The 18,105-nt window shown below is 51.1% G+C and overlaps 1 protein-coding gene and 1 long non-coding RNA gene across 2 annotated transcripts; one reads left to right on the top strand and one right to left on the bottom strand.

The window, feature by feature from the left end:
• Positions 1 to 287: 287 nt before the first annotated feature.
• LOC128796686 (uncharacterized) lies at positions 288 to 6,986 on the bottom strand. The gene is made up of 3 exons (XR_008433859.1): positions 6,925 to 6,986; positions 1,143 to 1,245; positions 288 to 607 (listed from the first exon to the last, which is right to left on the bottom strand). It is a non-coding gene; the product is annotated as an uncharacterized LOC128796686 (long non-coding RNA).
• Positions 6,987 to 7,108: 122 nt separating this feature from the next.
• LOC128796662 (centrosome-associated protein CEP250-like) lies at positions 7,109 to 16,635 on the top strand. Its single transcript, XM_053958554.1, has 7 exons — positions 7,109 to 7,774; positions 10,545 to 10,886; positions 11,527 to 11,717; positions 12,997 to 13,216; positions 13,698 to 13,978; positions 15,163 to 15,322; positions 15,898 to 16,635. The coding sequence occupies exons 1-7, from the start codon at positions 7,760 to 7,762 to the stop codon at positions 16,084 to 16,086; spliced, it is 1,398 nt and encodes a 465-aa protein (XP_053814529.1). The 5' UTR covers positions 7,109 to 7,759; the 3' UTR covers positions 16,087 to 16,635.
• The last annotated feature ends 1,470 nt before the right edge of the window (positions 16,636 to 18,105 follow it).

The raw sequence follows: 18,105 nt of genomic DNA on the forward strand, positions 1-18,105 counted from the left end.
CAGTCTGCTTGGAGACTGTAGCAAACACATTTCTCTCTCTCTCAAGATTTTTTATTGAGGTGCACAGAGAGAAATGAAAGAGAAAACAATTTCTATTTCTGCTCCATGTTTTTCTCTTGTAAAATGTGTTTAGAGAATTGTTTACCTAGAGTGAGCTCTTGGTTAGATCATAGTGGATTGTTTGGGCCTGAGAGCCAATCAGATCCACCTGTGTCTAGGCTCTAAAGAACAGAGTCACGAATTGTGAGTTAGTTAGATATGATAGTTAGAGAAAGTAGCATATAGTATTTAGTATCCTCTTTTATATAGCATATTAATGTATTATAACATAATTATAATAAAGCAATCATTTAGCCTTCTAAAATAAAGTTAGACATCATCATTCTTCCCATTGAGTTCGCCGACGTCAACAACAGGAGACCACCCTTCACTCTGGTTGCATCAGACTGTTCTCAGCTGCTCCTCGCTATTGGCATCAGTCCTGAACTTTTCATGCTGCCTGAATCTCAGCACTAATCCCAGCAAGATGTGCACTCCTCTCCTGGTGAAAGTACAGTGCCATTCCAGGGAGGGGGGCAGCCCCTGACTGCCCAGGCAGGCTGGAGCCCTGAATAGACATACAGGAATAACAGAGATGATGAACACAGTCCCTTCTGTATTTCGATATCTAAATTGTCAGGTTCTTTTGTAAATATGTTTATTAGATTCCAGGTGTTCTATAGGTCCCCTATACTGTAAATACATTTCTAAGGTTGTTGTTTTTATAGATGTCCTTTAGTCTGTAAATACGTTTGTTATGTTACTGTTTTAGATAGATCTTCTATATTATAAATATTTTTTATAGATTGCCATTGTTATAAGAATTCTTATATTGTACATGTTCCATAGTTCGTTGTTTTTTCTGCTCTTCTGTAAATACATTATCTGTCGGGAAGGATGAAAATTTGACAAGAAATTCTCACAGATATGTATACTTGGCAGAAAGATCTTTTGAATGTAGAATATGAAGAAGGAATAGAAATGAAAGCAAGTTTTGATATAGAAGAAAAGAATTGCTCAGCCAGTCTTACTGGATAACTAAAGAGGCAAAAGGTATGTTAGTTAGAAGGGTTTTTTTTGGCTTAGAGCAAAGATAAACCCACCTCAAAGAAGATGTTTTTACCAAGCAGAAAGATTCCACAGGCAAACAAGTCTGCCGATGTTGCAAGTAGAAAAATGGTCTCAGAATTTTCCACTGCAAGAAAACTGAAAAACAAATTCTAGCTTAAACTGTGACATACTAACTTTTAGTGATTGCAGAATAGTAACATGAATATGGTAATTATAGTAGTTATGATAGGCTGTAGGTAAAAGTTAAGGTATATATTTGTTCTTCTGTATTAAGATGTTCAGCAAAGAAAAGTATATAATGCATTGTAACCAAAATTATAGGGTCTTCAGGCTTGTCTGCAGCTGGAGCTGACAGCTGTAGGCACAGGCTCTGTCACCCATGACCCTGGACTGCTGTAACGTCTCGGATACAATAAACTGCATTTTGAAGAGCCACCTGGAGTCACGCATGTCCCTCATTACGGCTCTTAAAATTGTCCTTGATTGTCACAGCCCAGCTCTCTTTGCATTTGCTTTGGGCACAAGCAGCATTTGCAGAGTTGTGGTTTCCACTTGCTCTGGGTTCCCGGGCTGGAGGTCCCTGGGGGTGCTGGCACAACCCCCCTGGGGCTGGGGGTCCCTGTGCACAGGGGGTCCCACTGATGCTGCTCCCAGAACTGGGCACTGCTCGTGTTCCTGGGCTGCTGCAGAGCGTGTCCCCAAGAGCAAAGCTGTCACCAGCAGAGAGGGGGCTCTGACAGCAGCGGCCCCTGCAGCGATGCCACCAAATCAGTTAGGGACCCTTCGGCCACCCTTCCTGGTGGAGCCACAGAGACTCCTGGGCTGAGCCGGCATCAGGCCACAGGGATACAAAATCCACATTCACGCTCTGAAGGCCACGACAGCCTTGAGAATTGCTGGAGCCAGGATGTGGGGAGCAGCTTTTGCAGCTGCAGGGGCAAAGGCTTGGAGGAGCCCCTGCACTGCACTCATTCCTTGCTGACCCGGAGCTTTCCCAAGGCGTTACTCCTACAGGACAGACCGTGGCATTTGCTGACCATGGTCCTTGATGAGGAGTCTCCTGTCCTTGTGGCTCGAGCCCTCGAGACCAGAGTGCAGGACTTGCTGTCCTGTAGCCTTGCCAAGACTTCACTCTTGCAGGTGCCTTCAAGGCACAACTGCAGCACTCGCTGACTCGGACATTTTCCAAGCCATCTTCTCCTGCAAGTAGCCATGAATCTACACATTGACATAGAGCAGAGATCCACAGGCGTGCCCAAGCTGGCCTGGGGGAAGGAGGAGAAAGAAGGCCCTGGAACTACCCCATCACAGCAGCCTAAAGAGGTGGAGCAGTTCCAGCCACCACAGAAGGACAAGTGACAGAGCTGGGCTGCAGGCCTGGTGCCTGCAGCCAGCTTGGCCCCATCCCATCCCATCCCATCCCATCCCATCCCATCCCATCCCATCCCATCCCATCCCATCCCATCCCATCCCATCCCATCCCATCCCATCCCATCCCATCCCCTGGGGACATGCCCATGGACAGGACGGAATAGGGTCTGGGCAGACACCCTGCAGTGGCTGTGCTCCATCCCCTGGGGCATCCCGGGGCTGTCCCTGCCTGGGGAGTGCAGGGCTGGGCTGTGTTCTCCGGCCTCTCCTGCAGCCCCTCAGCTCTGGCTGCGCTCACTCTTTGCCAGATGCAGCCCTGGACCGGACACAAGAGCAGGAACCCGCCCGTGGCCTCTTCCACAGAACAGCACAGAACAGCCATCCCCATCTGGGCTGGGCCTGCTGTCACTGCTCAGCCCAGCACTGTTCTCGGAGCACTCCATGGAACATCCCTTCTGCTACAGATGGTTTGCAAATTCTTGAAGAAGATTCAGGAGGAAGAGACCAGCATCATGGGCACTGTGGTCAGAGCATACTCTCCCATCTTCAAAACCAAGACCAGTGCTGCCCTGCTGGATATGCTCATGGAGGAGGGTCCTTCCAGTCCAAAGCAAGTAAGCAGCCTGTGGCCTGGCTTCGATCCTCCTAGCAATTACTTGGCCTCCCAAGCTACACCTGCTGCTCACTGTAAGCCTTTGAGGCCATGGCAGTGTGGTGGGAAGGGAAGCACTTCCCTGGGGCAGCTGGGTACATTACTTCCTCTGGCAGCTTTCCGAGTCTCCCCGTGCCTTCTCCAGGTGCCTGCCATGGTGAGGTACATCTACCAGTGGCTCATGGACAATGAGTTTCCTGAGTACAATTTGTACAGGCCCCTTCTGGATCTGACAGAGGCACAGCCCACTGACGTGGTGATGGCCCAGCCCATCACCCTGTACAGCCTGTCCCAGGTGGCTGACAGACAGAGAATTCCAGGGCTCTCTGGCTCCTCCCTTTGCTAGCCCTGGCACATCAGCCCCCCAGCATGCTGCCATGTTCCCTCTCTGCTCCTCAGGGGCCCGTCCCCACAGGGCTGGGCTGCCTGCGTGCTGCCAGTGAGGGGCAGTGGGCAGAGGCAGGGTTGGCAACCAGCTCAGGTCCCCACTGCAGCCCAGGCCACGGTGCTATGTCCCAGACCCCCCTGAGACAGAGCTCTGACCCCACAGAGCTGTAACCACCATGTGGAAGAGCATTGTTGCATCCCAAGACATAAAAAGGGATGCTGAAGTAAGGATGCCCTGGAAAGAGATACCCTTTTAAGTTAGAGTGACCCAAGATGTTCTCCCACAGTTCCTTGCACCTTTATGTTAATGATCAAAGTTATGTCATCCCTTTTCCCCACCCCAGTTCTAGAAGGTTCCTCGCTCCTGCTTTCCCCATTGGTCCCCCTTCCCTACAGCTCCTCCCTTGGATCCCAGCTGTTTGTTGCCCTTTAGTCCTGCCTTTGTACTGCCCCTATCCCCTTTACCCATTGGCCCTCCGACCTGATGCTCTGCCTCCCTTGTCTCATACATAACCCTGGACTTTCCTTTGTTCTTGGTTCTTTGACCCTGGTTTCCTTCAGTGGGTGTTAACACCACTGGAATACCATATGTAGAACCCCTCCTGCTCATCTTTCTCCATTGACCATTGAGTAGCATCATGTGACGTGAGTGTCTGCTGCGTGCTGAGCTATCCCTTCCTCAGAGAGATGCTCTTGGGAAGGCAGTGGTCTTGGCAGCTCCTGCCGTGCCACTGCAGCTGGCACCTGAACAGGGACCTTTTTAAAGTCGCCCTGAGAGCGTCTCCAGTGGACTTTTGTCCCTGGACACAAATCGCCTTGGAGATCCAGCTCCCAGAAGGGATCACCTCGATTTACCGAGGTGTTCTCCAAAGGGCCAGCCAGCAACCCTCCATGGTGCACTTTGTGGATTCACTGCAGAGGACTGGCTGGTGTCAGCAGACCCCCATGAGACCTTTTCTTTTGACTTGTTGGTTTGGTGAGTGTTAAGGGCACTAGGGGAGGGTGCCTCCACAAGTCATTTTCACTTTTTCATTTTCCTTTGTTTCATGGGTGGAAAATTTTAGTTTAACCACAAGGAGAACTAAATTATCCATTGGGTAGTGGGAGGTTTATGCCCAAGTTAAGGGGACCCTTGTAGCGGGAGATGTTAAGTTTTCTAAGGGGGATTTAAAATCTTTCATTCACTTTTTATTTAAACACTTTCTGGGGATTACCTGGGCAGATATTGTTTCGATTAAGTTTTGGGACAAGGTGGAGAAACGTGAGAAAAAGGGGGAGACAAAAGAGGTCCATGAACCAGACTTGATAAAAGAAAAGGAAGTGAAAGGGGTAATCAAGAAGGAAGTGGGGCTCAAGATTTTAGGTGGGAAAAATCTGTTTTTAGACCTAGTTGAAAAGACAGGTCATGAATTTAATATAACTAACTGTTGGATTTGTGGAGACACTAGAACAGCCAAAATCTGGCCGTGGGAAGGAATTGCACTGAGTCCAAAAGAGATCCTAAAACTAATGAAGAATAAGATGAGAAACTAAAGGTCATCACCTGAGCAAGATAGATGGAATGATGAAGTGTGGAGTTTAAAGTCTGAAGTAGTAGGTGAAGAATGTCTATGGGGGAAGGGATCTTCTAAATTCATTTCATATGTGGGTGAGTTATCCTGTAAACGATACCTAGTTACCAACGACACCCACCAATGGTGGATTCCCAGGGCTCCTCACCTATATTGGTCCAAGAGACAAAAACAGGGGTGTTCTTGTATTCAAAGGGAGAAGTTATATGAATGTATTACCAAAGATCCCAACCCTTTCCATGATGAGCCTGAAATGTATAAATTTTGGAAAAAAAATGGAGTCACTTCTGTGGAGCATCATAAATTTTGGAGAGCCCCAAAAGAGTTATTTTGGCTTTGTGGTAAAACGGCATACGTAATGTTACCTAAAGATTGGACAGGAAGTTGTACACTAGGAATTATAAAACCTTCTTTCTTTCTACTCTCGAGAGATGAAAGTCAGCACCTAGGAGTCCCCTTGTATGATGAATTAAAGCGTAAAAAAAGATACTTAATTGGTGGATCTCAAAAGTGGGGGGAAGAAGAGGAAGGATTATTCTTTCTCCCAGAAAGAATAATTGAGACATATGACCCTGCCACTTGGGCCCAAGATGGATCGTGGGGGTACTGAACCCCTCTTTATATGTTAAATAGAATTATTAGATTACAAGCAGCATTAGAAATTATAACCAATGAAACAGCCGTAATCTTAGATCTGATTTCCGCCCAAAACCACCAAATGAGAACAGCTATTTACCAAAATCGATTAGCTTTAGATTACTTATTGGCAGAGGAAGGAGGAGACTGTGGGAAATTTAACTCATCAGAGTGCTGTATCGAAATTGATGACCATGGGGATCTTATTAAGAACATTACAACCAGAATTAGAAAATTAGCACATGTCCCTGTCCAAAGGTGGGCCCCTCTGATAAAACTGAATTGGTGGGACAACCTTTTAGGGGGAGAGTGGTGGAAGAAGGTTTTACTGATTGCAGGAGGTGCCTTAATAAGTATTATTCTACTCCTTTGTGTAATACACTATTTAATTTGGTTAATAACTAACATTGTGCAGAATTCCCTAGAGAGCTTAAGTAAAGAGAAGGTTGAGAAAATCATGATAGTGCAAGAAAGTAAACCAGAGGAGAACTCCGAAACTGCCAAGAAGAACCTATGAAAAGTACCAGAAATTAAGAAAACTTTACCAGATCTATGAAACTCCTGTTTAAATAAAAGGTTTGATGCAGGTTAAAGCCTGATCAAAGATTTAGAGGGGGGAATTGTTATAAATAAATTTGTTTTAGCAGGTGGGGTTAATAATAGTTAATCATTTCAATGAGTTGTAATGAATTGCTAATTAATATAATGAATTGTTGTAATTAATGCAGTAAGTTACAAAGTTAAATGTATTGTCAGTCAAGTGTGCGTGCATAGCTGTCAATCAAGGAAAAAGGGGGTCAGAAAAGGTGTAAAGGCTAGAATCTTCTAGACGGGTTACATCATGGAGTGATGTCAGCAACTCAACCTGTGACTGGGGGACTAACCAGCCAATAGTGCCTCAGAATTCCAAGATGATTGGCCAAGAATGCACTGTCTAATGGACCAACCAGCTATCAGGAGGTGGATCAATCAACAAGTGGATCAAAAGTGCACCAATCTTGCACCCATAAGAGACTTTAAAAACCCCTGGTATTTCTGCGGAACTGTTATCCAAAGAAACACCCTGTGTAGCTCACAGTTACTTGTATCTCTGACTTGCCGCTGAGGCCCTGGGCTTATCCTGTGGCCTCGTCTTCAGTTGTCTTTGTTTTTAATAAACAGGCCCAAGCCTTTTAAAATGTCTTGGCTCCAAATCACCTGTTTTAAACACCAGGACCAGCAGGGAGCTGGGATGGGGGGAGAGCTAGGGAGGGCCTCTCCAACTGCCCCTGGAATGCTGGGCTATGGACCCTGGTAACCGTCACAAAGGCCATGGAATGTTGGGGGTTGGACCCTGGCAACAATCAACAGCTCCTGGCTATTGGGGTTTGGACACTGGAGCTGTCAACAGCTCATGAACTTTGGGGCTTGGACCTTGCAAAGGCCAAGGGCACTTTGATCGTGTGCTATTGACCCTGCAAAGGCCAAGAACCTTTGGATATTGGTGTTTACACCCTGCAAAGGCCAAGGGCCTTTGGATATTGGGGTTTAGACCTGCAAAGGCCAAGAACCTTTGGATATTGGGGTTTAGACCTGCAAAGGCCAAGGGCCTTTGGATATTGGTGTTTACACCCTGCAAAGGCCAAGAACCTTTGGATATTGGTGTTTACACCCTGCAAAGGCCAAGAACCTTTGGATATTGGTGTTTACACCCTGCAAAGGCCAAGGGCCTTTGGATATTGGTGTTTACACCCTGCAAAGGCCAAGGGCCTTTGGATATTGCGGTTTACACCCTGCAAAGGCCAAGGGCCTTTAGACTCTGGGGTTTAGATCCTGCAAAGGCCAAGGGCGTTTGGGAACTGGGGTTTAGACCCTGCTAAGGCCAAGGGCCTTTGGATATTGGTGTTTACACCCTGCAAAGGCCAAGGGCGTTTGGGAACTGGGGTTTAGACCCTGCAAAGGCCAAGGGCGTTTGGGAACTGGGGTTTAGACCCTGCTAAGGCCAAGGGCCTTTGGTCATTGCTGTTTACTCTCTGCTTGTGCCGAGGGACGGATGGAGACCTGGCAGGTGAGTGAGAAAGCCGCTGCTCTCCTTGTGCCAAGCCCAGCAGGGACATGGGAGGGCCTGGGCTGGGCCTTGGGGAACATTTCCCTTTGGGAATATCAAGGGATTAACAGTGGCTGTTCCAGAGCTGGCAGCAGCTTTGGTGCTCGCCGTGGGGACAGGTGTGGGAGGGAATGTGCGGCTCCTGGCCATCCCAGAGCACAGCCACATCTCCTCCTCCGTCCTTGTCCCACTGGAGGCCGTGGGCACAAACAAGGGAGCAGCTTTTCATTGCCTTCCCCTCACCCAAATTACAGCACAGCTCAGTGCTTCCCACAGTCCAGAATGGGTTTCTCCCAGACGTCTCTGAAATGGTCCCCAGGGGCCCAGAGGAGGTCACAATGATAATAGGAAGATGCTCCAAGGGCTGGAGCACCTGTGCCAAGGGAAAAGGATGCAAGAGTTGGGGTTGTCCAGCCTGGAGAAGGCTCCAGGGTGACCTTAGAGTCCCTTCCAATGCATGAAAGGGCTGCAAGAGAGCTGGAGATGGACTTAAACCAGAGGCCTGCAGGGAGAGGACAAAGGACAATGGCTTCCTACCAAGACAGGGCAGGGATGGATGGGATATTGGGAGGGAATTCTGCCCTCTGAGGGTGCTGAGGCCCTGGCACAGGTTGCCTAGAGAAGCTGTGGCTGCCCCTGGGAGTGTTCAAGGGCAGACTGGATGGGGCTCTGGGCAATTCCCCTTCTGGTGTTCTTAGAAGTGATGAGACACCTTCCAGCATGTTCGTTTGTGCTGCTGTTTCTGGCAGAAGACAGGCACACTGCTGTGCACACCTGGCTCAAGACGGCACATGCATTTATTAGCCAGGGATATGTCTGTTCATCAGGAAAGTGTTGCATGCTTCTGCAAAATTTCTGCTTTGGGCAGCCACAGAGCCTCTAAAACAGGGAACGGAGCTGGGGAAGGGTCTGGAGCACAGGTGTGACCAGGAGCAGCTGAGGGAGCTGTGGGGGCTCAGCCTGGAGAAAAGGAAGCTCAGGGGGCACCTTCTTGCTCCCTATAGCTCTCTGTGACAGGAAGCTGCAGCCAGGTGAGGGTCAGGCTCTGCTCCCAGGGAACAAGGGCCAGGACCAGAGGAAACAGCCCCAAGCTGTGCCAGAGGAGGTTTGGATTGGGTGTTACAGGATAGCTGCAAGAGAAGGCTTTGTTTCTGATGGTCCCTGCCAGACAATCTCAGTTCTGGGGAATGTGATAAGTTTGGCAAATGCACAGCAGACGTTTTGCTTTGGCCACATCAGCCAGATGTCCATCAGTCACGAAATGTCTGCTCAGCACAAGAGCCATTTCCCTGTGAGGCATCCTCTCCTTGCAGAGAGTTGCTATGAATATGTGAGGAAAAGACACTTTGATGTGAGTTTTGTTCTTGAAGGGGGAAATCCTGTATATTTTCCCTTGATTCAGCAAGCAAATTTGTTTTCCCAAACCTTCCTGAAAATGTCCAGCAAAGAAATAGATCCAGAGAGAAATTTTGTTTGCCAAGTGGCAGCTGTGGAAGATGCAGTGGTTTTGGGTGACAACACGGAGTTTGGAGTAGGGATGTTTGTTGGGAAGGAGCTGTCTGGTCCCAGGCAAGCCAGCAGGGCCTGACACAGCACTTCCAAAGTAACAGTGCCAGAGGCTTTTGGCAGCCCAGGCTATCAGAGCTGCATAGGGCAGATGCTGTGAAACTTTGAGCCCAGAGCACAGATGCTTCTTGTCCTCTGGCTGTGACTCTTCGTCAGGAGGTGACATCTCTGCAGAGGAAATTGGAGAACCTGGAGAAGGAAAGGATGGATGTGCTGGTGAGATTGGCAGATGCCACAAAGGGCCATTTCCTAGTTGTGTTTGCACATTCTGTTAATAGTTCTAAGGAGCACCTTTTTCCAGTTAAACTTTTCCAATTGCATTCTTCTGAATAAGGAGGAGATTATGTTGTAGTCATGCCAAAGCCCATTAATACTGAGGCTGCTGATTTTCCTCCATGCTGGGCTTCCGTGCCCTAGATGCTTTTTTCTCAATATCCACACTGTCTCTATTGACATTGCATGGTTTGGGGAATTCCTTGTGTCCAAACCCACGTTCATATTTCTAAATATCTGGATCTGGAAGGAGGGGTGAGAAGACCAAGTTTGCTGTTAATAGAAAGGTGTTTGGCCTTGGCCATCTGAGAGCAGCCAGTGGGGAGAGAAGAGAGGAAAGCCAAGTGCTGATCCACACCAGGACGTGTTGCCTGCAAGGGGAGAACTCCTCCTGAGTGGCAGCAGAGAATGACAAACTGATCTGGCCATTGCTGCTCCAAGAGAGGGCAGTGGGGCTCTCGGGGATGGAGCCGTGGAAACTCTACACAGGAGAGCTGGGAAACCACTGCTGTCAGCCCAACCCCAGGGAAGGAAATGCTGGGGGTGTTTGCTCTTCCCTTCCTCCCTGGTGGAGAGCACATCCTCGTGCCACTGCCTAAATCCTGCTTAGCATGGACTTGAAATCCTGGCTGCAGTTCTGGCAGCTCCTCCCCAAAGGAGCACTGGAGTGGAGCTGCAGGAGGTCGGGGAAGGGCAGAAAGGAAGCTGGGACAGGCTGAGTGAGCTGGGAAGGAGCAGCATCAAGGGGAGAGCCAGCAAAGGTCTGCAGCATCCCAAGGGGCAGAGAGAGAGGGGCAGCCTGTGCCTGCCTCTGCAGCAGGAGTCCAGGTCTGGTCTGAAAAGTAAACCGAGAGAGGGAATGAGTGACCCCTTTTTCTCTCTTTTTTGGCAGCATGAACGGGAATTGAACCAGCAGCACATGAGAGATCTGGAAAAGAAGAATGAAATGCATGCACCTGAGATGCGAAATCATAAGGAAAATACTCAAGAATTGGAAGTGGAAAGGGAAGGCGTGCAGGAAGAGTTGGAGCATGGGGCTGCTTCTTTGAAGAAATTGAGAGAGCACACTGAAGTATTGACTGCTGCACTGATCAAGAGTGAAATTGCCAAAGGGTCTCTGCAGAAACACTTGTACATCCTGAAGGGAAAGTCTGGTATCCAGGCAGGCACTGGCATTGACCTTCAGTGCACTCCAGTGTCCCTGAATCATTCCAGTGCTGTTTCCCATGAAGAGGTGGGTCTCTATCCCTGTCAGTCCAGGCCTGCTTGGGTAAAGCAGCCCGGGCTGCAGCAGGCAGCCTTGTCTGTCTGCCTGGCTCCAGCCAGAGACCATTGACTGCCAGATTGTTTCCTGGCTCGCACAGAATGACTGATCCAGCTCTGGAGCTTGCTCTTCAAATCAGCTCCAGGCCAGAAGCTGGGCATGGGGAGCTGCTTTTCCTGTGCCCATGCAACATGTGGGGGTTTGGATTTGGTGTGGGATGGAATGGAGCAGGTGAGCAGAGTGATGGACTAAACTGGACCAATGGCTGAAAATCAGCTGCACTCCTGGTGCTTAGAGTAAATGGTATTGGCAGCTGTGGAAGATGCAGTGTTTTTGGGTGACAACACGGAGTTTGGAGTAGGGATGTTTGTTGGGAAGGAGCTGTCTGGTCCCAGGCAAGCCAGTAGGGCCTGACACAGCACTTCCAAAGTAACAGTGCCAGAGGCTTTTGGCAGCCCAGGCTATCAGAGCTGCATAGGGCAGATGCTGTGAAACTTTGAGCCCAGAGCATAGGTGCTCCTTGTCCTCTGGCTGCCTGCGAGGTGCCACTGGCTGGCTCTGCACAGGGCTCCTGAGGAAGGGCTCGAGCTGTACCTTGTCCCACTTCCAGGTTTCCCAGGACCAAGATTCATCGAGCTACTCTCTGGAGCAGCTGAGCCAGGAACCCTCTGGCCAAGGGCACGCACTGGCCCAGCTGTGCCGAGAGGAGGAGCTGCTGGGCCAGAAGGCTGACCTTGAGGGCCGACTGGCAGCCACGGAGTGGCTCCGACAAGACCTCTCCAGGCAGCTGGCAGAGACCAGGTAAAGGCAGGGAGCAGAGCCTTTTCAGATATTTTTACATTCCATGGACAGAATATGGAATAGTCTCAAGAACAAAAATATGCCACGATGTGAAGGTTATTTTTCTGACAACTAAAGCCAGCAAAGCTCTCGTGAGCCTTGAGCTCCTGTTTGTGCCGCCAGGCACATTCCTGTGGGAAGTCCAAAGCAATCCACCCTGAACTGAGTAGTAGTTAAACCATGCAGATGCTGAGTGAAACCTCAAGTTTCTCTTGGCTTTGGTTCCTTGTTCTGAGCATTGAACATCCCTCATTCCTTACCAAGTAGCTTGACATGATCCTGATCTTCAGAACTGAAGCTTCATCTTCAGCATTCCAAGCTCTTACCTTGTCATGTTGGGAGTAGCACGCAGCCATTCAGGGGGAAGCCAGAGGCTCCTGCTGAAAATCTTGAGGGCTTTCTGCTTCCAAGCACACTCTTGAGAAGTGTGGGATGGGCCCTAGAGCTGGTTAGAGAGCAGCAGGGAAAGCTCTTTGGAGTTCTCAACAGCCTCTGGGGATTCTTGCTGATTGTTGATGGGCACCCAGCTGCCAAACCTGCCAAGCTCCCATTGGATGGTCTCTCTCACTCTGTAAAGAAGGACAAGTCCCTTGGGCTACTGCCTGCTTGGCCAGCAACACTAAAATAAAGGTGGCAAGTCTACCCCATGACCTTGCAAGAGTTTAAACTGCAGTCTCTGCATTCAGGTAGTTGTTGTTCAGACAAAAAGGTGTTCTGAATTTTTACAAGTGCTGCCATGACCATGAGATTTTACTGTGTCATGCAAAGTAGTTCTGAAGTCTCATAAATACAGAGTGTCTGGAAGATGATGTACCTTTATGTCCATTTTCAAGAGCATTAAAAAGTCAGCAGTCAGCCAGGACAAGAGTCTGTTGTGTCCCCCTGCAGAGCAGCTTGGAAGTGCTGATGAGAGAAGGGCTGTGAGCAGGGCCTGGGCTTTTGCTCGTTGCTCCAGCCTGTTTGGACACAGCTACCCAGTGTCATAGGTCAGGATCAGCAACTGAAGGTTTGGCTGTTGAGGCCAAGTTGGGCTGGGCTGTCTGTGCTATGCTAGGCCATAAGGGCAGTCCCTCAGAGGGCCCTGCTCTGCTGTTGAAATGGCACAAATGTGCCTTCTCTGGGTGAGTTTCCCCATTTCCCGTACTCAGGTGTGGGGATCTTGAGCCACGTCGTCCTGGAATAACTGGCTGTGGGTGTCTGGAGCAAGCAACTCATGTCTCTCCATATGTGCAACTTGTAGGTCAGCAAAGGAGAGCCTGGAATCCAGGCTGTTTGCTGCTCAGCAGCAGATATCTCAGCTGCAGATCTCCAGGAACCATCTGGAGGTAGAGCTGCAAGCTGAGCTGCAGGAAGCTCGCAGTGAAGTCCAGGCAGCACAGAGGAGGCACAAGGAGGAGCTACAAGGCCTCAAAGAGGAAATGAATCTGCTCCTTGAGCAGAGGGAGGCTCTACAAAAGCAGGTGAGTGAAACAGCAGTGGCCCTGCAGCCATTCAGTGAGGGGTCTGTGGCCTTCTTGCTTTTCCATGGCAGAGCAGCAGCTGATGGGGTGATCCCTGGGGCTGTCTCAGGCTCTGGGGGCTCCATGGCAGCTGCTCTGAAGGACACCCAGTGCTCTGCTGAATCTCAGCTGCTGCTCTGGACAGCTGGGCTAGTCCTCTGGGCTGTTGGCCAGCAACCATCAGCATGGATTCCTGCTGGCCTCTCCTTGCTAGCCTTGGTTTGGGAGGTGCTTTTTCAGGTGCCCTTGGTGGTGGGCCACTTAGAGACTGAAACAAGTGGTCCATATCCAGTGTGAATCTGGAGCTCTCAGGACACGGAGAAATGGAAAGTTGTCCTTTGCCTTTCCTCAAAAGTTGTCCTTTGCCTCACAGCCTGTGCTGTGGCTGACAGTGACAAGCTGTGGCTGTAGCCTCTGACTGCTTTGTTCTCTTTGACTGGAGGTGGGAGAGTTGACATCTCAGCTGGCAGCCTGCCGAGAGTCCCAGGAAATGACTGTCCAGAGAGCCCAGCAATATGTGAGGGAGGCCCAGGAAGAGTCCAGGCAGAAGCTGTTGGAGGTTGAGCATGTCCAGAAGATGCTGGAGGAGGCAGAACATCAGAAAAAGCAGCTGCAAGTACATCTGGAGTACTTGGAGAGGGAATGGAGTCAATGGGAAGAAGTGGCACAGCAAAATTCAGAATTGCAGGCTACCGTGAATGCCCTAGAGAGGGAAAAAGCCAGGTAAATGAAGGCCTGTGGGACTCTGCATTGTGGTGAATGGATTCCCTCTTTGCCATCTCTGCACCTGCCAGGGGCTCTGGCAGCATTTCCTAAGTGGCAGATTCTGAACTCTCCATGCAGACACTTCTCCTTGTCTGGATGTTGTCTTTCATTTTCTTTTCTTTTAAGCCATCAGATAGAGTTTATCTGAAGGTAAAGGCTTTTGGAGTAGCCCTTTCCTTCTAGGGGGTATCGTGTTGTTAGGTGGGTGTGTTGACACTGCCCAAGCTGCATTGTAAGGAGCTGGATACATCCATCCGCTCCACCTTGGCTCCTGTAACTTGAAGCCTTTGGGATGTGGATCAGCCTGGCTTCTGACGCTGTCTCTGGGCAGAACCATCTTAAGGCCCTGATTGCTGATCTAGGCCAGACTGCCCTCAGAGGCAGCCCAGAAACAAGAATGGCTCTGTTGCCTCGTTCCTCATAAACTGTGCCCTGGTGCCTGGAGGGGGTCAAGCAGGCTCCCTGCCACCCTGCACAGTCACAGGCATTACTGACTGTGCAAAGAATGCAAGAAACAGGACCAAGGTATGGGGGGCTCCTCCAGCTGATCAAGTCCTGCCAGTCTTCAGTGCCACAGGATTCTTCTTCCAAGAAGAAGGCAAAGGAAAGGCAGGGCACTCCTGCTTGCCTGGAGCCTTCTGCGTCTTCCATCAGGTTTTGCTCCAAGCCTCTGTTGCCACTTGGGCCTGTGTTTCTCCAGCTGAAAGTAGGATGGGTGCTGGTAAACCTTAGGGAACTCACCTGAGATCCCCTGGCTGTAGGGTGCTGCTCCTCCTACCTGGACATACAAGATGGGGGAAGGAAATGTCTCTTCCATGTTGACCAAACCTCCCTCCCTTGAAGCCTGGTTAGTCAGAAGGAAATTGTTCCTCTCCTCTAATGTCTTCATTGCAAGACTGTTAGGTTTGTATTCACATTCCCATCTCAAAAAGAAGGTATGGCATGTAGGCAGGAAATCCCTGTTCTTTCAGGGCCAAAAGCAGAGTAGGCACATGCTGGGCTGTGACTGCAGGGGGAACAAACAGGCAAGTTGATTAGACAAACCTCATCAGACAAAGGAGTTTTTCCCTGAGGTGCTGCAAGTCCTAAGAGTTTATGAAATGTGATATCATATTGTAATGAGCTGCTTGCTTCCCTTCTAGGATGATTGTGTCTCTGGAAGAGAAGAACCAGTGCCTCAGAATGCTGGAAGAGAAGAACCTGGCACTGAACAATCAGGTGTCTCAGTGTCAATCTGCTCTTCAGCAGGCCGAACAGCTCTCTTCAAACCGTGCTGGACAACTGTGGGAGCTCAACACCCAGGTAAGCTGTGCAGTGGCATCCTCTTCTCCAGGGACACACAACAGCACCTTTGGCTTGGAGGCCCCAACCTCTTTCCCCTGCCAGCAGCACGCACAGCTGCCGTGTTCTGCCCGGGGCTGCTGCTGCACGCTGAGGCCAAGGCTGGATCTGCTGTCTGCTGCCAAAGTTTCCCCCCGTTCTCTCCCAGGTCCCAGCAGGAAATCTGGGAGGGGAGCAGCAGCAGACTCCTCTGGAGCTTCTCTGTCCCTCAGTTAGCAGTGTTGTCCCAGACAGAGTTGGTGCCTGTGCTGGGCACTGAGCAATGTGAGGACACAGAGGTGGCTATGGCAGGCTGGGCAGGGCATTTCCAGCGCAGCCATCTCAGCTGCTGTTCAGAGCTGCAGCCTCAAGGATGCCCATTGCCTCCCTTTCCCTCTTTTCTCTACATTTGTCTCCATTGGAATCCTGGCTTCTGTGCAGTCTGGTTTTGGTGTGTTTTTGCCTGCAGTCATTTCTCCTTTGTTGCTCTCCCTATGGCCCACTCTGTGGCCTCAGGAGCAGCCCTGTCCCTGAGGCTCTGTTCATCCATCTTCCAGATCTGGGCCCTGCAGGACACAGTGCTGCAGATGGAGGCTTCCCAGGCAACTCGAGAGAAGCAGCTGCTGCAGGAACTGCAGGAGTCTCGAGCAGGAGAATGTGCTCTGAGGGACGCTGTGGACGTGCTGGCGGCTGAGGTGTCTGAGCTGCGTGTGAGGCTCCAGAGCTCTGATGACTGTCGACATTGAGGCAGGACGGGAACAAAAGGACTCCAATTCAGAAGACAAGAAGAGAACTAAACTCAACTGATTTATTTCATACTCTTTTCTCTTCATACTGTTCTCTTTTTATAGAGAACATTGTGCAGACCAATTTCATTGTCTTAAAGTAAAAACATCTGACACCATTGGTGCTCTGTGAAACTCTTTCCCAGGCCCAGCCTGGTAGAATCCTCTCATTTTCTCTCTGACTGAACTGAGACTATCAATAGATGACAAAGCTCTTGCCTTGGCCATACAGTGTAAGGCCGTGTATGGATATTCTCAGTTCAGTCAGAGAGAAAAAGAGAGAGATTCTACCAGGCTAAGCCTGGGAGAGAACTGGAAAGGAATGTAAATAATTCACTATCTCTCTTGTTGTTCACATTGTTTATAGATATGTTCTGCTACCATGTGTCATTCTCTGCGCACCAATAGTGTGAGATGTTTTTACTTTAAGACCAATAAAATTAGTCTGCACGATGCTCTCTATAAAAGAGCGATGTATTTGAAATAAATGAGTAGGAATTCTCTTCTCGCCTTCTGACTTGGAGTCTTTTCTTCCCGTCCTGCCTCAACGACATCTGGTGACACCTGTCATGAACTGCACCCTACCCTGAAGGAACAGGGTCTGTTGGACTCTTACTGCAGCCTCGGCTGAAGATCCGAGCCCCGGCGTCTTGCGGGGGGGCGCCTGCGGCCGCGGCTACACGCCAGCAGCTTGGAGGCTCTGGCTGGACACCGTTGCCCTCTTGAGAGAGGTAACGCTGAAACAGCATGCCTTCTGGAGAAGGCTTCCTCCTGTCTGGACCGTGGGTCTTAGAAGCCGAGAACTGAGCGGGACGGGTTTTCCCTGAAGTAGTGGTCTGTCTCTTGAAGTGGATGTTTGCTAAGGGAGGGTTTCCTTAGAACATGGGGAACCAGCTTTCTGCAGCTGAACGGCTGGTTTTGACCGCCTGGCAGGGGTATATCCCTCAGCTGGGGGTTCCGGTCTCTGAGGCCGAGCTTGTTCTCCTCTTGGGTTGGGCTCGGGACCATGGATTTTCTGCGGACCTTGGACGCGCCTTTCATGGTAGAATCTGGCGCGATTTGGGATGCTGCCTCATGAAGCAGTTGAACAAGGGGGACACAATACCGCCCGAACTGCTCACAATCTGGGCGGGCATCTACATAGCCCTGCGAGGCGAGTCCCCGAGAGGCAGCGGTTCCGACCGGGACATTTCGGGATTCCGGACGCTGACCGCGCCGCAGCCCGCGCCGCGACCGGCTGCGCAGGAGCACCCTGCCCTGAGCGTGGTGCCGGTGACACCATCCGCCTTCCAGGCGGCAGCCGGGGTGCCTTTGCCGCAACTATCAGCTTCGGCACACCCGGCATTGCAGGGACTGCACGGGGCGGCCCCGGACCGGCGGCTGCCGCCGCAGCCCGCGGCTCCGCAGTCCCCCTTTTCCGGACTGCATTCGCGGGGGGAGCGGCGCAGCCCGCAGTCCATGGCGCAGTGGGGACTGGAGCCCTCCCGACTCTTTCGCTGATGGAGCCTGAGCAGATGTACCGATCCTACCCTCTTGTACTGCTGGGACGCGCAATGGAGCCTCTGATCCATCCCCTGGCACGTCCCCCACCGCCCGCGGGGGCTCCGGCTCTGCCGACAGCGGGGTTCGCCGCTCCGCCCACCGTTCCAGCGGCAGCAGCAGCCTTGCCTCTCGCTCCACCCACCCTCCGTTCCGCTCGGAGCGAGCCACCGGGGCCAAGAGAAGCCGCCACGCCACCGCGGTCGCCAGCGCTATTTCCGAGAGAAGTGCCGCCGCCGCGGCCCCCCACCCGGGGACCAACAGCGCCGCCGCCGCCGACCCCGGGACCGGCAGAGTTGCCGCGGCCGCCGCCGCAGCCGCGCCGCCCGCTCCGCTTGGGCTGGCGCCGTGCCACGCGGCGGGGGAGACTGCACCGCCCGCGCCGCTCGCCGACGGGGGACAGCGCCCGCCGGGCACAGCGGCTCCCATCGCCGCGCCGCC

The sequence above is a fragment of the Vidua chalybeata genome, chromosome 17, assembly GCF_026979565.1.
Source record: "Vidua chalybeata isolate OUT-0048 chromosome 17, bVidCha1 merged haplotype, whole genome shotgun sequence".
NCBI classification, from domain to species: domain Eukaryota; kingdom Metazoa; phylum Chordata; class Aves; order Passeriformes; family Viduidae; genus Vidua; species Vidua chalybeata.

What these genes read in the sequence shown, in the direction of transcription:
- LOC128796662 (XM_053958554.1), top strand. An exon ending in GTGCTGTTTCCCATGAAGAG is followed by an intron (nt 10,887 to 11,526) that starts GTGGGTCTCTAT and finishes TCCCACTTCCAG; the next exon opens with GTTTCCCAGGACCAAGATTC. An exon ending in TGTGGGAGCTCAACACCCAG is followed by an intron (nt 15,323 to 15,897) that starts GTAAGCTGTGCA and finishes TCCATCTTCCAG; the next exon opens with ATCTGGGCCCTGCAGGACAC.